Source organism: Sarcophilus harrisii, chromosome 1 (assembly GCF_902635505.1).
Source record: "Sarcophilus harrisii chromosome 1, mSarHar1.11, whole genome shotgun sequence".
NCBI classification, from domain to species: Eukaryota; Metazoa; Chordata; class Mammalia; order Dasyuromorphia; family Dasyuridae; genus Sarcophilus; species Sarcophilus harrisii.
The window spans coordinates 353654236-353675219 of NC_045426.1; the positions used below are offsets into that span (position 1 = coordinate 353654236).

Sequence of the window (20984 nt, forward strand, 5' to 3'; positions counted from 1 at the left end):
TTTATTTTTAGAGTGTTTTAAAATTTTGAGTTCCAAATTCTTTCCCTTTCTCTGTTCTCTACGCTGGTGAAAGGGGGAAAAATAGGATATCAATTACACTTGTGAAATCATGTAAACCATCTTTCTATAATAGCCATGTTGTTTAAAAAAAAAAAAAAAAAAAAGCCAGACAAATAAAGTGAAAAAATGATGCTTTAGTTTGCAGTTAGAGTTTATCAGTTCCCTCTGGAGAGATATGATTTATCATCATGGGTTGCTTAGAATTGTCTTGGTTCACTGTATTAATCATAACAGCTAAGTCATTCACAATTGATTACCATACACAATTGCTAATACTGTATACAAAGTTCTCTTGAATCTGCCTGCTTCACTTTGCAACAATTCCTAAGTCTTCTGAGATTTTTCTGAAGTCAGCTTGCTCATTTTTTAATAGCACAATAATATCCCATTACTATCATCTGTACCTCCTATATTGTTAGCTATGTCCAAAATGATGGGTATTCCTTCAACTTCCAATTCACTGCCACCACAAATAGAGCTGTTATAAATATCTTTGTACATATAGATCCTTTTCCTTTTTGTTTTTTAGCTTTTTAGATACAGACTTAGTAGTGGTTGCTGGGCCAAAAATACACACAGTCTTACAGTTCTTTGAGCACAGTTCCAAAGTGCTATCCAATATACCTGGATCAGTTACAACTTCACCAACAAAACATTATTATCCCAATTTTTCTATATCCCCTCAATATTTATCATTTTTTTTTCTATCATAATAGTCAATCAGGTGTGAGGTGGTACTTCAGAGATTTTCTAATTTGTATTTATCTAATCAACAATTATTTGGAGTACTTTTTCTCATATTATTATAGTTAAATTTTTTTTTTTTTGAAAATCTGACTGTTCATATCCTATGATCATTATAACAATTAGGGAATGATTTGTATTTTTTAACTTTGACTCAATTCTCTAAATATTTAAGAAATGAGGACCTTCTCAGAAAAACTTGATATTGAAAACTTTGCCCCAATTTTCTGCTTTCCTTTTTATCTTGGCGGCATTGGTTTTGTTTTTACAAAAAACTTTATTTCAATATGATCAAAATTAATCTATTTTACTTCCTATGATCTCCTCTACCTTTGGTCATAAACTCTTTCCTTATTCACAGTTCTTTGGTAATTTGGTATGGAACTAAATAAATATAGCTAAAATTATGATTTTTAGTCAGTAGCATCTATTTAAAACCATCAGCAAGCATCATATGTAGTGGGAATTAACTAGAACCATTCCCAATAAGATCAGGAGTGAAACAAGGTTGCCCACTATCATCATTACTATTCAATATTGTATTAGAAATGCTAGCTTTGGCAATAAGAGAAGAAAAAGAGATTAAAGGAATTAGAGAGTAGGTAATGAGGAAAACAAATTATCATTCTTTGCAGATGGTGTACTTAGAAAACCCCAGAGAATCTACTAAAAAGCTATTAGAAATAATCCACAACTTTAGCAAAGTTGCAGGATACAAAATAAATCCACAGAAATCATCAGCATTTCTTATATATCACTAACAAAATACAGCAGCAAGAGATACAAACAGAAATTCCTTTTAAAATAACTGTTGATAATATAAAATATTTGGGATTTTATCTGCCAAGGGAAAGACAGGAACTATATGAGCAAAACTACAAAACACTTTCCACACAAATAAAATAAGGTCTAAGCAACTGGAAAAATATTAAGTGCTTGTCAAGCAAATATAATAAAGATGACAATATTCCCTAAACTAATTTATTTCTTTAGTGCTATACCAATCTAACTCCCAAGAAACTATTTTACTGACCTGGAAAAAATAACACAAAATTTTTCTGGAAGAAAAAAAGGGCAAGAATTTCAAAGGAATTAATGAAGAGAAAAGCAAATGAAGGTGGCCTAGCTATACTAGATTTAAAACTATATTATAAAGCAGTAATCATCAAAACCATTTGGTACTAGCTAAGAAACAGAGAAGTTGATCAATAGAATAGGTTAGGTTAGCAGAACAAAATGGCCAATGATTACAACAATCTAGTATTTGACAAACCCCAAACCCCAGCTTTTGGGATAAGAATTCACTATTTGACAAAAACTGCTGGAAAAATTAGAAAGTACTATGGCAGAAAGCAGGCATAGACCCACACTTAATACTGTATACTAAGATAAGATCAAAATGGGTTCATGATCTAGAGATAAAGAATGATATTATAAACAAATTAGAAGAACATAGGGCTGTTTACCTCTCAGATTTGTGGAGGAGGAAGGAATTTGTGACCAAAGAAGAACTAGAGATCATGATTAATCATAAAATAGATAATTTGGATTATATTGTTAAAAAGTTTTTGTACAAACAAAACTAATGCAGATAAGATTAGAAGGGAAGCAATAAACTGTGAAAACATTTTTACATCCGAAGGATCAAGTTCAATGGCTTAAGAGAAGATAAGAGGGATGAGGACAGATAAAAAGTCACTATATAAATCAAACCATTCTCCAATTGATAAATGGTCAAAGGATATGAGCAGACAATTTCCAGATGAAGAAATTGAAACTATTTGTAGCCACATGAAAAGGTGCTCCAAATCACTATTGATCAGAGAAATGCAAATTAAGACAACTCTGAGTTACCACTACACACCTGTCAGATTGGCTAAGATGACAGGAAATGATTATGACAAATATTGGGATGTGGGAAAACTGGGACACTGATATATTGTTGGTGGAAGTGTGAACAGATCCAACCATTCTGGAGAACAATTTAGGACTATGCTCAAAAAGTTATCAAACTATGCATACCCTTTGATCGAGAGATCCTAAAGGAGGGAAAGGAACCCACATGTGCAAAAATGTTTGTGGCAGACCTCTTTGTAGTGGCAAGAAACTGGAAATTGAGTGGATGCCCATCAATTGAAGAATGGCTGAATAAATTATGGTTAATGAATACTATGGAATACTATTATTCTGTAAGAAAAGACTAGCAATTCTTCAACATTGAGATGATTCAAATTAGTTCCTCTTGTGCACTGATGAAGAGAGCCATATACACACAGAGAGAAAACCATGGAAACACAACATAACATTCTTACTCTGTTGTTATATGCTTGCATTTTGTTTTCTTTCTCAGTTTTTCTTTTTCTTCCTTCATCATCTGATTTATCTTGCACAACAAGATAACTATATAAATATGTATACATATATTGGATCTAACATGTATTTCAACATATTTATCAGGTATTGGACTACCTGCTAGCTAGGGGAGGAGATGGGAAGAACAAGGGAAAAATTTGTAACAAAAGTTATGCAAGGGTCAATGTTGGAAAAATTACCCATGCATATGCTTTGTAAATAAAAAACTTTAATAAAAAATTAAAAAAAAAAAGAAGAAGAAGAAGAAATAACCAGCAGGATGATTTTCAGAGAGGCCTGGAGAGAGTTACATGAACTGATGTTAAGTGAAATGAGATCATTATACACGGCAACAACAAGACTATACAATGATCAACTCTGATGGACATATCTCTCTTCAACAGTGAGATGATTCAAACCAGTTCTACTTATTCAGTGATGAAGAGAGCCATCTACATCCAGAGAGAGGACTATGGGAACTAAGTGTGGTGTTAACACAACATAGCATTCTCACTCTCTGTTGTTATATGCTTGCATTTTGTTTTCTTTCTCAGTTTTTCTTTTTCTTCCTTCATCATCTGATTTATCTTGCACAACAAGATAACTATATAAATATGTATACATATATTGGATCTATCATGGATTTCAACATATTTAACATATATTGGACTACCTGTCAGCTAGAGGAGGGGATGAAGGGAAGGAGGGGAAAATTTGGAACAAAAGGTTTTGCAAGGGTCATTGTTGGAAAAAATTACCCATGCATATGCTTTATAAATAAAAAGCTTTAATTAAAAAAAGAAAAAGAAGAAAATTACTGTTTTTATTATCTATTTCTAGTCATATGAAAAGGTGCTCCAAATCACTACTGATCAGAGAACTGCAAATTAAGACAACTCTGAAATACCACTACATACCTCTCAAATTGGCCAAGATGACAGGAAAAGCTAATGACAAATATTGGAGGGGATGTGGGAAAACTGGACACTGATGCACTGTTGGTGGAACGTGAACAAATCCAACCATTCTGGAAAGCAATTTGGAACTATGCTCAAAAAGTTATCAAACTGTGCATACCCTTTGATCCAGCAGTGTTACTGCTGGGCTTATATCCCAAAGAGATCTTTTTTTTTTTTTTTAATTATAGTAACTTTTTATTGACATAACCCATGCCAGGGTAATTTTCCAAAGAGATCTTAAAAGAGGGAAAGGAACCTGTATGTGTAAGAATGTTTGTGGCAGCCCTTTTTGTAGTGGTTAAAAACTGGAAACATAGAGGATGCCCATCAATTGGAGAATGGCTGAATAAATTATGGTATATGAATGTTATGGAATATTACTGTTCTATAAAAAATAACCAGCAGGATGATTTCAGAGAAGCCTGGAGAGACTTTTATGAACTGATGCCAAGTGAAATGAGCAGAACCAGGAGATCATTATACACAGCAACAACAAAATTATACAATGATCAATTCTGATGGACGTAGGTCTCTTCAACAATAGATGATTCAAACCAGTTCCAATTGTTTAGCAATGAAGAGAGTCAGCTACACCCAGAGAGAGAACCATGGGAAATGAGTATGGACCACAACATAACATTTCCACTCTTTCTGTTATTGTTTTCTTGCATTTTTGTTTTCCTTATCAGGTTTTTTCTTTCTTTCGAGATCAGATTTTTTCTTGTGCAGCAAGATAACTATATAAGTATACATACATATAATGGATTTAACTTAAATTTTAACAAATAAGCAAAGAAGCTAGGATTACAAGCTAGATTCACTTATCTGGTGAAATTTTAAAAAACTATAATACTTCAAAGAAAACAATGGTCATTCAATGAAATAGAAGGATTTCAAGCTTTCATAAGGAGAAGACTAGAACTGAACAAAAAATCTGATTTGCAATAGCAAGAACCAAGAGAAGCCTAAAAAAGATAAAATAGGAAGAGAAAATATAAGGAATTCAATGGAGCTACAATGTTTATAATCCAACATGACTTGTAATTCTTAAAAATTTTACAGCGAGAAGGAATATAATTAAACATAGAGTACAGGTATAAGGTGAATTTGAGAGAATAATGTTAAAATATAATTAAGGGATAAGAAAGGAGTATACTGGATGTAGATGGATGAGATAGAATGGGGTAAATTATTTCACATGAAAAGGCAAAAGAAATCTATTACAATGGATGGAAAGATTATTGAGGCAATGAGCATCACTGGACTCATAGTCCCATTAATATTATCTCAAAGAGGGAGTATTATACACAATCAGCTTAATTTAGGAAACTGAGATGGGAGAAAATTTACTTAAAGGGAGAAAGGAGAGGGGACTGATAAAAGAGGGGGCAAACCAAGGAAGGCTTGGTTTGCAAGGTTTGCAAGGGAGCAAAACAAAGTCAAAGAGAAAAAGGGTAAAAGGAGAGAGAAGACAAACAGGGTAAAAAATAGAATAAAGGGAAATAGAATTAGTAATCATAACTGTGAATATAAATCAGATGAACTCTCTCATAAACAGAAGCAGACAGCAGAGTAGATCCAAAAAGAAAATCCTACAATATATTGTTTAAAAGAAACATACTTCAAACAGAGACACACAAAGTAAAGGTAAGGGGATGGAGCAAAATCTGTTAGCTTCAACTGAAGTAAAAATAGTGGACAGAGCAATCTGATTTCAAAACAAAAGCAAAACCAGACATATTTAAAAGAGATAAAGAAGGAAACAATATCTTGTTAAAATGAACCACAGACAATAAAGTAATATCAATACTAACTAAACTTTTATGCACCAAGTGGTACAGTCTCCAAATTCTTAAAGAAGCTAATTGAATTACAGATTCATGATCAAACATGAGATAGAATTATAAAATATAAACCATAATTATGATTACATCACATTAAAAAGCTTTTGCACAAACAAAACCAATGCAATGAAGATTCCTAAAGAGATCAAAAAAGGGAAAAGGACATACATATGAAAATATATTTATAGCATTCCTTTTCATGGTGACAAAATATTGAAAATTGAGATGCTCATCAATTGGGAATGGCTGAACAAGCTGTACATATAAATGTAATGGAATACTACTGTGCAATAAGAAAATGATGAACAGGCAGATTTCAGAAAAACTTGCAAAAAGTTTTATAAACTGATACAAAGTGAAATCAGCAGAACCAGGAAAACATCACAAAGAGCAACACTGTGTGACGATCTGCCATGAATAACTTAGTCCTTTTCAGCAACACAGTAATCCAAGAAAACTACCAAGGCCTATTCACATTCAGATAAAGAACTGATGGTCTCTGAATGCAGACTGAAGCATACTTTTTAAACTTTATTCTTTTTTCCCAGGTTTTTCTTTTTCTTTTGACTGGTTTCTTCTTTCACAATTGTGACTAATACGGAAATAGGTTTTATATAATAGCACAATTATAATCTATATCAAATTACCATTTTAAGAAGAGGAGAAAAAAGAGAGAAAAACTGGAATTCAAAATCTTCTAAAAAATAAATGCTAAAAATTGTCTTGACATGAAATAAATGGGGAAATAGTATTAAAAAAAGAAAGTTATCAAATGTTTGTTCCAATTTCCAGTACATTTAATCACTATTTCTGCTGTGTTTTGTTTTTTACAAAGATACATTAATCATGTTGAAACAAATAAATCATTTTCTAGGAGCCAATTTACTATTAGCAATTTACAAGATATAATTCAATAATATCTAAATAGGAGTTAAGCTGAAAGAGATTTTTGTCTCAAAGATATTTTTAAATGAATTCAAATGTTTCTAAATTTGACAAGAAAAAGAAATGCTACTATTTAAAAGGGAAAAGGGGGAAAAAGTATAAAACACCTTCAGGATACTCCTAGGAAGTGGCATAGTATAAATTCCAACTTACGGTTTCTTTTCTCCTACTATAGTATTCTTTGTACTATACTATACTCTGCTTTTTGCAAATATATTTCTAACTTCTGGTTGTTAAGTCTTTTCAAACAATCACTGATAACAAAATTTCATCAATGCAAAAGAATACAAATATTTCCCTAGTGTATTGTGATCAATTTAATCATTTTATTTTTTAACATATCTTAAAAATTCATACTGATATAAACGGAGATCTTTTGGGGGGAAGGGTTGGAAAGACCCTTAATGTAAATTGTGTCCCCTTTGGGGGAAAGAGTGCTCCAGACTCTCAAACTCTCTGCCCCTGGGAGGGGCACATCTTCCTGTACATAAGGTAAACTCCCAAGTTATCTCATTCAATTGGAATGACACATAGTCACTCAAACAACTTCCCAGCTCCAGGCCAATACTAACCAGATATAACCAAGGATTTGTCAAGCCATCTCTGCAGAAGTCCTAAGAGGATTTTGCCCACTGATGAAGATAAATTCTTCTCAGTGTAAACCCATCTTAACTAAATTCCTAATTAGGAGGTTTGCCTAATAAGAAAGCCATCTTCTTAGCACACTGTTTTCTTAATGTAAATAAACCCATTCTTGCTACAAACCTTCTGGCTATTGGGATTTGCAAATTCTTTCACAAAACCTGTGCAAAATGCCAAAGAGATCCCATTGCTCTCACACCTCATTAGTACAGTCTAACCTCTGATGAGGTAAATGAAATGTAAGAAATTTATCATCTATATATCAGGTATCACAGATCAAGAACTAGAAGGGGTCCCAGACATCAGAAGTAGGGTTTGAAGTTCTCAGTATTCTTTGTGCTATATCATATAGATATAGAAATTACTGTAAATTGCCATTCCCCACATTCCTCCACACAGTAATTAAGGATACATAAAAGAGTTAAGATCCCAGGATTTCCCCCATGCCAAGAAGAAGCATCAGAATAGCATTTTAATAAAGATGTTTCCTAAATACATAACTTTAATATTACCTCCAGGCATCGATCCTGCCATCTCCGAGCCAGCATTTCTAGAAGTGGAGGTCTAAATTTATCCAATCCCAACAGGTCTGGAAGCATAACACAATGCATAGCAGCTAGTTGACTCCATCCTGTTGAAATATAAAAACAATATTAACAATCTTTTCACTATGAGCACCAAAATCTAAAATAGGTGTATTTTAAGAAAATAAAAAATAGAGAGGTTCGTGGTGTTATGCCATAGTTCTCTTTTATTGTCTTGCCTCAGTTTCCCTAATTATCCTGACCCAGTCCTGACTCAGTTTCTCTAAGTGTTCTGCCTCAGTTTATAACTGTCCTGTAAAACCTCCCCTCCCTCTTTATCAGAATATTTGATAAAGATAAAAGATCTTATGTTTTAGAATATCAGAATGCCTCTCCCCATCCCAAGCTATCAGAACATCAGATATCATCTTATCAAGATGCCTCTCCCCATGTCCGGGGTGCCGCCCTTATTATGTCACCCCCCCCTTCTCCAGAGGTTCATCCCACTCTGTCAGAATCCCTTCCCACTCTCTGTACCCTGACTCTGTCTCTGCCTCAGTCTGAGTCTGAGCCATGTGTATATATGTCATTGAGAACTCGCATTGTTTGTTGGATTCTTGGAGACGATAGACTCATTCAGCCCTGGGACCAAACCATGGATCCATTTGGGTCCCAGTAAATCTTTCCCTTTTAAATAAATTATTAAATACTCTCTAATCTCTATCTTGCCTCAGTTTCTCCGGCATTACAATGGGAATATTCTGTGAGATGCATTTTTTTCCAACATTAGAGATATTATAAAGACACTGGAAATTCTGTTCAAAAATACATAAAATGTTTGTATAATGTCTAAGTCTTAAGTTAGTCTTTTAATGCCTATAAATATTAATGATATCATAAGAAAATCCAAATTATTTAATAAAATTCCCATATAAAATATGCAAAATATGAAAACAAAATTGTAAAACATCACCAAAATGTAAAATATAAGTAAAATAACAAGTTAGCATGGAAAAAAGAGCTTCAAAAGAGTTTACAGGGCCTTCATGTAGCAATCAAAAACATGGGTGTGCTGTCAGTTTAAATATAGCTACCAGTGTGGCTATTATCTATGGCAAAATGTAATTCATTCCTGATATGTCAGGAGTTGTTATTATGGCTAATAATCCTCTTTCTTAGACTGCCAGAACTGCAGGCCTTCAAGAGTATTCATTATTAGAAATAAGTAAAGAGAGCACTAACTTTGTAAAACTTGAACTCAAATGTTTCTGAAAATAAATGCAACTTGAAAAATTGAAATCCTAGTAAAAATTGTATGAATGGCAATCTGTTGAAACTGAAAGAGGAAGAAAGTTACTCTTTTTCAATATTCTAGTTCACATAATGGATTTTTGTTATTTGAAAAGATGATGATCTATTAAACTATTAAACACTATTAAAACATTAATGTACTATATGACTAAAATATTCAAAAAACTACTTAATTAAGTTCACATCTTTTGTCATTGTAAATATTAGTAACTTGAGTTTCAGGTTTTATCATTTCAAGTATAAAAGCACTATTTAAAGTCATTGTCTTGAAATACTACTAAAGGTATTTTCAATTGCCTCTAAAGAGCAACTTTCACACTCAGAAGAAGTCTTAAACATAAATATAGATGCTTTGAAAGAAACAATTCTTCCACAACTTGGAATATTTCTGAACAAGGTTCATGTTTGTAAACAGGAATTTGAAATATCTGACAAATTACTTTTTTCAGTTAGGTACAAACATCATGACTTATTAATAAGAAAAAAAAGAGAGGTTTCTTGGCATAGTTGATAAAAACATGGTCTTGAAGTCAGAAAGATCTGGATTCCAACTCTTTTCTTCTGACCCTTCTTGGTTAAGTGACACTGAACACATCATTTAACTACTTGGCATACCAAGCAATCCTCTAAGACTCTAAACCATGGCACAGTTGCAGATCTCAGCAAAGGTTTCTAAAAACAAGGAAATCATAAGGCCAGGCCAGTCCCTCCCCTCCCCACCAAAAAAAAAAAAAAAAAAAAAAAAAATGATGAGAGAAAAAAATTGTGCTTAAATGTCACAAGAACCTGTGGTCGGATCTTTTTTTGGGGGGAAGGAAGGGGAACTAGTGGGAAGTCACACAATATTTTATTATGACCACAATTTTCCCATTTAACATTAATAATTTTTTCATCTTTCAAAACATAACTATGATAGGGGCTCTAAGCAAATTATTAAATGCTATTCCCTCTTTATAGACAGTATTACCACATTTTTGATAGCAAACCCAAAACAGATTCCCACCCTTCAGTCTTCATTCTTTTGCTTTCATATGATCCATTCAATTGTAAGAGATTGAGTAGTATTCCTTTGTTTCTAACTGATTTTCCTTTTACTAAAGTGTCCAAAATGACAGATTACATCTAAGATACTGGAAATCCACCCATTTTACATTGTACAATCTGATGAAGTTTTAGAACAACAAAGGAATGGATCATCAAGGACTTCAATGGGATTTTGAGGGCAGAAGAGTGCAAATGACGCTTACCTGGTTCTTGGAGAAAACATGAGGTTAACTTACACAAATTATGAGGAAAATATTTTTTGTCCTCTTTCTGCTACTAATCTACCTACGTAAAAATAAAAAAACCTATAAGAGGCCCTTTTGGAGCTTTGCAAAGTTTCAAATGCTGTGTATATATGAGCTATTATATCAGTTCCACAAGTGAAGTAGAAAAAGGAATGAGTGACTCCTAATCAGCACAAAATGATAAGGGATTACACAGCTACTGATCTGAAGAATTTGAAAAGAGTAAATACAAATTATTAGACTATTCATTTAACTCTCATCAAAAATTCCACCCTACAACAAAAACAAAAAAGTCTATTTAACTGGGGTGATTAAGCCTACAATGAAACAACTTTATCAATTCTAAAACCAGAGAATATGTAGCAAAGAAAAACATAAATCGAACTGTACCTACTTTCTCATATTGCTTCACATATAAATTTAATATTTTGTGCTTCCACAGTAGAAATTCTTGTTGTAATTTGGCTCATATAAGTCTTCAAATAAGATTAAAATCATGACAATAACAAGTATCAATATATATTAGCAAACAATGTTACAACAAAAAAGGAATATGAGGATCCCAGAAATAAAGAAGATGAATGTATAAATTAGATAAAAGAACCCTGTCATACTAAGATAAGGCATAAGTTGAAAGAATAGGATAAGTTGTTAGAAACTTAAGAGGAAATACCTTCATTTACTAAGAAACAGGCATGTAAAGCAGGAGTAGGAGCAGGGTCAGAACCAGAGTGATCAGTATCAGACCGAGCGGAAACGACAGGTGCAGCAGCTTGCAGAGGAAATAGAAGAAATAAAGAGGAAGAGAAATTGAGGCACAGCTGTTTCTGAAAAAATAGCTCAGTATTACTAAAGAATGAAAAAAAAAAATTAAACAGGCAAAAACCATGATGAATGTAGAACTGAAAAACGATTTTTTAAAAAATCAGAAATATAGAATAAAGAAGAGATGGGGGAAATATTAATTTTCATCAAATAGAAATCACAAAATATTTTAAATATCAAACAATACATATAGTCAAAAACCAATAACAGTCTAAGCATCTCTAACCTTAATCAAGAAGTCAATAAAATTTTCAAATAGCAAAAATTATACTGTTAAAAAATAAAATGTTTGTTTTAGTCTAAAATATTCTTATATTATTCAAATATTTGAATTAAAGTGGAGAGGAACAGGATCTAATCATTTAGAAGAGCTAACATGGTTTTAGAATAGCTTATTTCCTAACAATTCAAATTATTCTGAAATATCTAAAACCTATTTTGATAAAATGTATTCATTTACATTACATGAAAACTACAATAATTAGATACTAACTTGCAAAGAATGTAAATAGAGTTATACTAAGGAAATATTTACATAGTACTGTCTTCATTATATTTCTTTTTTTAAAAGTTTCTTTGACACACAGACCAAAGCTTTAGAAACCAACTAGTGGGAACTATGTAATTCTTAATGTAATCATAGGACAAAACAAATAACATATTTTATTTTATCACTAACAAGCCTTGACTAAAATTATCATATGAAAAGGGAAAAGGACCTTATGGCACACACATTCTATGACAGGGGTCAATGTTTAGATTTAGAGGTCACCATTTGACACTTCCTTCCTATGAAGAAATTACCATATGTCATGCACAAGCATCTTCAAATGAATCCCTTTTCTTTATTTTGTTGTTGAACTGTAGCAATAGGTTCAAGCTCGTGACCAGATTATGCATTGTCTTCTGACTGGTATGTCTGCTTTGCATGCAGTGAACTCCTTTTTGTCACCATGGGACATCTGCATGAAAACTACTTCGTCATAATTTCCACATGGATGCATCATAATATCAATTTGGCACACACGTCTAAGGGCTACAGCCTAACTAGCAAAGTCTGTCCAATTAGAGAAAAGTAAATGTATCTGAGAAAGCTCATAAAAAAATTTATCTTACATAAGTGAAATTAAAAAGAAACTGTCTAGAAAAAAGACGATTTATTTTTAATTTCACTTATGTAAGATGAACTCCTAGAAAAAAGAAGGGAAAAAACTTTTCTTTGACTTTAATCTACAGAAAAAAATAATGGCTGCCTTTAACCATATAATTTATAAAATCTAATTTTCCAAAGTGACACATTTATTCTAAAAAGTGGACTTGGTCTTCAAACTCCTTTCTCCAAATATCATGACATAGCCTAAATCTAGTTACAATGAGCTCAGAGACAACATAAGACCTGGTGGCAGAAGGAATTAGCTGCTTCTATGCCTCAGCTCTTGTCCTTTCCTGCTGCTGTGGCATAAGGAAGCTTGGCCAGGGGCCTTGTTCTTGATGCTACTTTTGCTGACTCCCAAGCACTTTGGACATTCCATTATTTCACTAAGGAAGAGAAAAACTACTCCCCTTAGAAGCTGTGACACATTCTTTTGTCTTATTCCCCAAAATCACAAAGTATAATGGAGTAGGAGAAGAAGGGGGTACCTACATAAGTAAGCAGGAGTTGGGGAATTATTGTTTCATGTCAGATTAATTAAGACCAACACTGACAACATGTAAAACAGAATATTTATATAAAGACTCTCCTTTTCTTTTACGCATTCTATGTCCCTTAAAAGAGAATTTAGGCTATATTCTAATTCAAATTAATTGCAGAATACTGAACATATCTTAAAAAGAATAATAGACATTGCATGTATCTGTAGTTACAAGTGAAAAGCTACAGGAAATTCTACAAAATCTGTAATTATTGAATTCATTTCACAGAAGAAACTGCTTCGCTTTTCTGATAAATTTTTTCTTGTCATTATAAATCAAAAAACTATTATTAAAACAAAGTAACCAATTTAAATATTCTCTAGCATGAAGTATGCGTTTCAAAATAAGAAAGTTCTGCATCACCTTAAACAATCTTCAGGCTGACTAACCATGGTCATATATACAGTTAAATGACAAAGATGGAACTTAAAACTAGCACTTTTAACTTACATTATACAACTTATTAAAGATTTTGTTTTCCTAGAATGGAAAGATTACATTACAGATATCTGTCCTTCTTGAAAAGGGTTAGAAAAATATTTTAAGTAAAATAATCTTGAGAAAGACCAAAGGCCTTTGTTCTAGCTGAGGATCCAGCACTATGATTACCTACATTTTGTCAGAATTGTCCCTTAAATTCTGTTAACTAGTTTCCAGAATATTTCAGTTAAACGAAGACCAAATGTTTTTTAGTATAGCCACTCATTTTAAAGATGAGGAAACCAAAGACCTAAGAAGTTAAGTGATTTGCCCCAAGTCACACAGCAAATTCCCAGAAAAGGGGGGAACCTTATAGGGCCCAATTAGTCCTTCTTAAAACAAAAAAATCCTTGCCTTTCTCAAATTTTACTTTTACATGAAAAATATCAAATCCATGTAGATGGAAATATTTATGTGTATCATATTTAATTTATTACGCAAAATCATTCGATATCTATGATTTCTTTCTTTTTAAAAGAGGGGGTGGAGTATTTGGTTTTTATTATAAACTCCATTTTTTACTGGCATTATTCTGCAAATAAGACATTATAAGAATGTAATGTTTTTAAAGTATTGTAAGACTATAATATTTTTAAAAACATATTTCTCAGCAAAAAGGTACTCTGTATATTAGTTGAAACATGTCAGCCTAATAATCAATGACCAGTGACATCCATAATGTAAACAAAATAAAATAAATACAGAAAAAATGAGAAATGCAAATTGCATTGGAGAAGCCAAGAAGCACAATTAATGAAAAAAAGAGATACTAGTCCATTTAGACAACAAAAAAAAAATTTAACTGACAGGAATAAAGTGATTCAGAAAATAAAATTTTTTAAAAGTGATTTTTCCCAGCTTGGCATTTCAAAAATTTATAATAATGATAAATAATTTAAACAAAATCTGAACATGGCAACCATCTTGGTACTTTGAAATTATGGGGAAGAAAGGTATAAAGAACCTAGGGGATTCTGTAAAAGTAATTTGATCTTACTTATATATTATTTTCAATTTTCTGCAATGGATGTTGTGATGATTAGCACCCTGGATACCTTAGCATCAGCCAAAGTCAGGATAAGCAAAAGTCCTTAGTCTTTATTCTTGGTCTTAGGGGTAGGATTGAATTGGATGGAAGCAGAATCTCCACAACCTCCTTCTTCCTTGACCTCCTTCTTTCTCATCTATTGCCAAAGTGACCCTGGCTCATCTTACTCCACCAGTCCCTCCTACAATTCTCTGTGTACACCAATTATCAAGCCAGCACAGGATAGTGGGAAGGGCCATTCCCCAAGCACATGCCCATAGAGTATTATCCAATCGGCAATTAGCCTTAAGTGCTGGAACTGACCTCAGTGCATCCACTCAAGAGTTTCAGCCCTCTACAGATGTGTCATTAGCAATGCAAACATGAAAGCAATATTTAACTATTTATAAATTTCATTTTTGCATGGAATGCCATCAGATCTGGTAAATAGAGGGACTTTCCCATTAACCTTTTAAAAGAAAACTAAGAATTAAGGAAAGACTATCAATTCTACTTCTATTTAATTTTTTTTCCCCTAATGCCTATCTTTTTATATAAGTGGCCTCTGGACTGCAGCATTTCTTTTAAAAAAATCAAGAATTTCTTTGTATTTTGCTCATAATAGGAATTTAAATGAATATCCATTTATCTATCCAAATTTAATTTCTGGTTCTTGGTACTTACTGTTACACAAAGCAACTATAGTAAGCCTTCATTAAAAAGTTAAATGGCAAAATCCAGCATTCAAAAACTCCTTCATTAAAAAGGCACTTTCCAAATCCTAAGAATTAAGGATATTCTCAAAGGTTTCATTAATTTAAGAAAAAACAATATTGCTTAACACAAAAGTATAAATGACCTAAAAGGATTACCTTTCAAAAGACATTTACCTTTCCCACCTTACCACACTAACCCTGCTCCTTTTCCTCACTCTGATGTCTAGCATTCTTAAAGAAACCCAAATTCTTTAATCTTTAAGAGCTTCATTTGCCTCCATACCTAGTCATGATCTCATGAGCCACAACTTTAATGATTCATTAGCCATTGTAGAATCCCTTCTTCCTCCTTATCCTTGGGTAACTCTTGCAATCCAATTTCCCCATTCCTAGGCTTAAACCCAAATGAAGAAAGTCAAGAAAGAAAAGTAATGCTGTCCATAACAAATTTGTAGTATCTAACTCCAATAAGTTACCCATTATCATTTGACAAGCTTTCTCTACTCTACTTATATTAACCCCATATCTTACTTTATCATAACTAGTCCAAACCATTTCTCTTCAAGTACTGCAAGATTTCAGTAGATCCATCCTCCAATATGTAGTAAATAGATTAACAACCTATTTCAAAAAGGACATTAAGGCCAAGAGATGAGAGTTCTCTTCTGTCCTCTTTTCCAAAGCTCAAAATCTCTTATCTATTCTTTTCTCCTACTATCACAGAGGATAAGCTATATCTTCTCTGAATTTAAAGTTGATCCCATCCCATATTCTTGCTTTTTCCAGGACCTTGCTCCAAAAAATTATGTCTTCTCATGAATCTTCAATCTTTCCCTCTCCACTGATTTCTTTTGACGTAAAAACACACTCAATTTCCCCTAAGAGCAATGACAATAAAAAAATGTTTTCCTTCCCTTTCTCTACCCGATGCTAATTCCATCAGATCTTTTTGGCTCTTTAAAACTTATAAGAAAAGTTGTCTATAGTAAAAGTCTCCATTTTATCACCACTATTCTGTCTTCACCTTCATACATTTTAAACTTGATTCCCATAACAGATCAGAAATGACCTCTTAACTCTTGGAGATGACTACCATTACATAGAATTCCCAATCCCTATATTTTTATCCACCTGCATTTTTGATTTCCTTCACAGGCTAATAGTACACTATTTCAAAGTCCGATTCTTTTTGTACAGCAAAATAACTGTTAGGACATGTACACTTATATTATATTTAATTTGTACTTTAACATATTTACCATGTATTGGTCAACCTGCCATTGGGGGGAAGGTAATGGGGGAAAGAGGGGAAAAATTGGAACAAAAGGTTTGGCAATTGTCAATGCTGTAAAAATTACCCATGCATATAACTTGTAAATAAAAAGCTATAATAAAATTAAAAAAAAAAAAAAAGACCTCTTAGCAATGGCCTTTCTTCAGTCTATATAATGCTTGATCTATCTGCAGCATATAATATTGTTAACCATCTCCTTTTACTAGACACTTTCATTGCTTCAGACAAGAGACCAACCACCATCTCCTGACTCTCTTTCTTCTCTAAACTACTAATCTTCTTCCAACCCCTTAAGATGATGAGTATTCTATTACTGGTTAGTTTCTCTGTCTACATTAGGGGTTCTTGATCTTTTTTTTTTTTTTTTTTGGTCATAGACCCTTTGGTAATCTGATGGAAGTCCCTGGAGCTCTTATCAGAACAATATTTTTAAATATATAAAAAATATATATAGGATTACAAAGGAAACAAATTATACAGAAAGCATGATCAAAATATTTTTTAAACAAATTCAATGACTTCAAGTTAAGTAAGAAATTCTCCACTATTTTCCTTGGGAATTTCATTCACCTCCAATACCTTAGCTAATAAATTTGTGTAGATAATTCCTAGATCTATAACTATAGCCTCATTACCTCTTCCAAGTTTCATATCCATGTTTTCAAATTCATGTGGGAGACATCCACATAGATACTATAAAACTTATCTTCTTGCCTTATCCTGCTCCTCCATTTGATTTCACAACTTCCGTCATTTGTTTCATCCAGTCCTCTACATTCAAAATATTGGTTTTATACAAATTAAAAACATCATCAGAACTGGATTCAGGATGACAACTATGAGAAGGATATAAACATCTTGACTATGTATATCCAAAAGAGACATGAATGAATTTCGAGATCTAGGACCATAAGAGACTACTGTCATCAAAGTTGACCAGACTAAAAAGGACAGTGGTAACATAAACATTAACTTGAATGATGCCTAACTTGGGCCCTTGTTATCTCTAAACACTGACATGCCCATAGAAAAAGGCAATAGGAAACTTGGGGATTCTACATGCCTTAGTCTGAGTTTCTAATGATTTTATACCATGTAATAAGTAAGAAGACACTTCTCTACTTACCATCAGAGTAGTTGAAGTCAAACCTGATTTTGAAAAATGGGATATACATTTATACTTAAAACTTTCAATTTCTGTATTATGTAATGGTAATATCCTTGTGGTTAAAGAAGTAGCATCAATATTTAAATACACTTTATCTTAATTTAAAGTCAAATTTAGTATCAACTATCAAGCTTCATCATTAATATTGCTTAGTCCCAAATTCTGAAGTAATGCTGTACTAAATACTAAATTCTTATTCAGTATAATATATTGAATATTTTCTAAACAACTGAATGATTTTAGAAAAATGACAAGTTTGTTTTATAAAGCATCAACAAAAGTTCTGCTTATACTTTACTTGTCTAGTTCTAGTATTTAATAAAAATAAAATTACACAAACCTAGATTTTTCTTGTATGATAGATATACTCAGGATTAAAAATCTACTTCAATCAGTTGTTATAAGAATCAAAAAATGAAAGTACATAAAAAAAAAAATCAGAAAAAAAAGCACCTAAAAATTTTAAGGGACTACCATTATTCTAACATAAATCTAGTTACTTGAAATTCAACAACATTAGCCCTTCAATATTTTATTCAAAAAATTTCTAAGACAAACAATTAGCTGGTAAAATCTTATTCACTATTTCTCATGAATTTAAATCATCTTACTCCACTTCTAAACATTTGTTTTGTTCTTCATGATACAGAAATGTCTGGTTAATATCTCTTTGAAATAAAGCTTCCTAAACTTGTTTATAGTGCAGTGAAGACTTATCTATATTATCTCTTGTCTGAAAATTAAATTTAAGTACTTTCAGCCCAGAAAATGCATACTTATGTAGATTTTAAGGCAGCTTCCACAACTAATTCTTGACGTATATATGTGAATTCCTAATGAACATTGATTCTATATAACTATTTGAATAACTGCAGAAATATGGGTTTATGTGCACTTCACCAAAGTGAATATGAGGAAGAAGGAATCACAAATCACAATGAAAACAAGAGAGATGAACTGGGTAAAATTGAAAGATACTGTTAAAATATTCTAACTGCTAAATGTAGAATCAGAGAATACTTCAAATGCTCAATTCCATTTGAAAGAGACCACTGCATTCCATAATGTCATCAAGAAATGTCTTAATGTCTGTCCCTAATGACTTAAGACTGGATGTCTGTGGACTTTACTGTCAGAGACAGGGATCTGAGAAGCAAGTAGATGTTTTTCTGTTCAATGTTATCCAAATGGAAAATGTTGACCTTATTGCCTAAAATGAATGCTTTAAAAAGTCTCAATTCTGAATGCTCTTCTCAGTGCTCTCAACACTCAATTCTTTGCCAAATAAAAGCTATATTAAAGTCTCAGCACTCAGCCATTTGCACCAACAGAAAATGGACTGACTTGACCAGGTCAGCCAACTCAACACCAGCAGGTTGGTGGCATGATTGATACAAAGTGAACATGTCACAAACTGCTGTTGAAGCACTCTCCAAAAATCTGCTGCTGTTGCAAGAATGAAAAATAAGTCAAAGAAAAAAACATCTACTAAAAGAATATTTTTTAAACTCTTTAAAAGCAAAAGGACTGATATGAGGCTTTAAGCTAATTAAATGAAAAGACATTACATCCTACTATTCTTTTGATGTATATATCTCTTAAAAGGTATTTTAATAAAATTTTAAAATGAAATGGGAAAAGTGTTTGCCTGCTAAAGTGTCATTCTCTGTGAGGGTTTTTTTTATCCTGCTGTTTAGTGATTCAAGCTTAAGCTAAAAACTTTTCCTTACTAAATATTCAGATTTTTTAAAAAAATATTAAGTTATAGGGATTTTAATCCCTTTTTTATTTAAAACTGAATTAAAAAATCTTCAAGTTTAATCAGAAAATTTATGTATAAATTGAAACTCTACATATGAAATAAAATTGAAAATAGTACTTTGGGGAGAAAATTCCTATTTTGAAAGCTTCAATAAAATTTTCTGAAACAATATATGAAAATAATCTTGCCCACTAGACAAAAAGAATATTTCTCTTAAAACATAATGAAAAGAAATATGTGTAGTTACTTTCAGGCTTGATTTTTTACAAAAGTTAATAGATTCTCACTTTAAAAGGTAAAAAGAAGCTGAAATATAAAGACAAATGGTGAACTATATTTTGTAAGAAAAGTATAAAAATGTAATGGACTCTACAATAAAGAGAATTCCACCTACTACTTTATTGCTTAGTTTTTTCTCTCCAGATTATAGAATTTTAAAAATGTGAACAAAACATTTCTAGGGAAAGAAAAAAAAAAAACAGCATCTGGTGCAAATACTTCAAAAATCTTTTTATTCCATTAGAATGTGAACCTTCTTCATCTTCCCAGATTTCAGTTCTTCTAAAACATTGTAGATAACCTTGAAAGTTTTAAGACTGAAAAATCCACTATTCTAAGGCAAATTTGGTTATAAGTTTTCTCAGACTTTTAACCAAGCAGTTCTTCAAGAAACTGACAAATAGATATATCACTGGGCCTTTATAAGCAAAGCATTTCCAATTTGAAAGGCAGTGCCAGAGTTTGTATAGTGCTGGCACAGCCTAGCAAAAGGAGAATTACAATTAATCACCATTGTGAGGCCTCAAAGAGGTTTAGTGAAGTATACTACATAAAGTACTGGACTGGGAGTCTGGAAAATCTAAATTTTAACATTTCTTTAGAAACTTCTTAAATACTGATCACAAAATAGAAAATTTCGATTATACCAAACTGAAAAGTTTTTGTACAAACAAAACTAATGCAGACAAGATTAGAAGGGAAGCAATAAACTGGGAAAATATTTTTACAGTCAAAGGTTCTGATAAAGGCCTCATTTCCAAAATATATAGAGAATTAACTCTAATTTATAAAAAATCAAGCCATTCTCCAATTGAAAAATGGTCAAAGGATATGAACAGACAATTCTCAGATGAAGAAATTGAAACTATTTCTAGTCATAAAAAGATGCTCCAAGTCATTATTAATCAGAGAAATGCAAATTAAGACAACTCTAAGATACCACTACACACCTGTCAGATTGGCTAAGATGACAGGAAAAAATAATGATGATTGTTGGAGGGGATGTGGGAAAACTGGGACATTGATGCATTGTTGGTGGAGTTGTGAACGAATCCAACCATTTTGGAG

The 20984-nt window shown here is 32.2% G+C and overlaps 1 protein-coding gene across 6 annotated transcripts in view; it reads right to left on the reverse strand.

Annotated features, from left to right (window-relative positions):
• WDR7 (WD repeat domain 7) overlaps positions 1-20984 on the reverse strand; it is a 506900-nt gene that overhangs the window by 380481 nt on the left and 105435 nt on the right. For 5 of the 6 annotated variants that reach the window (XR_004230845.1, XR_004230846.1, XR_004230847.1 and 2 more), the window contains exons 17-18: positions 11344-11442; positions 8059-8177 (exon numbers count right to left, since the gene is read on the reverse strand). Coding sequence is in view for 3 of the 6 variants with exons in the window: in XM_031945925.1 (XP_031801785.1) it covers positions 8059-8177; positions 11344-11442 (218 nt within the window). In the remaining 3 variants the exon portion in view is untranslated. The remainder of the gene's footprint in view (positions 1-8058; positions 8178-11343; positions 11443-20984) is intronic. The other variant, XM_031945926.1, reaches the window with a different exon arrangement.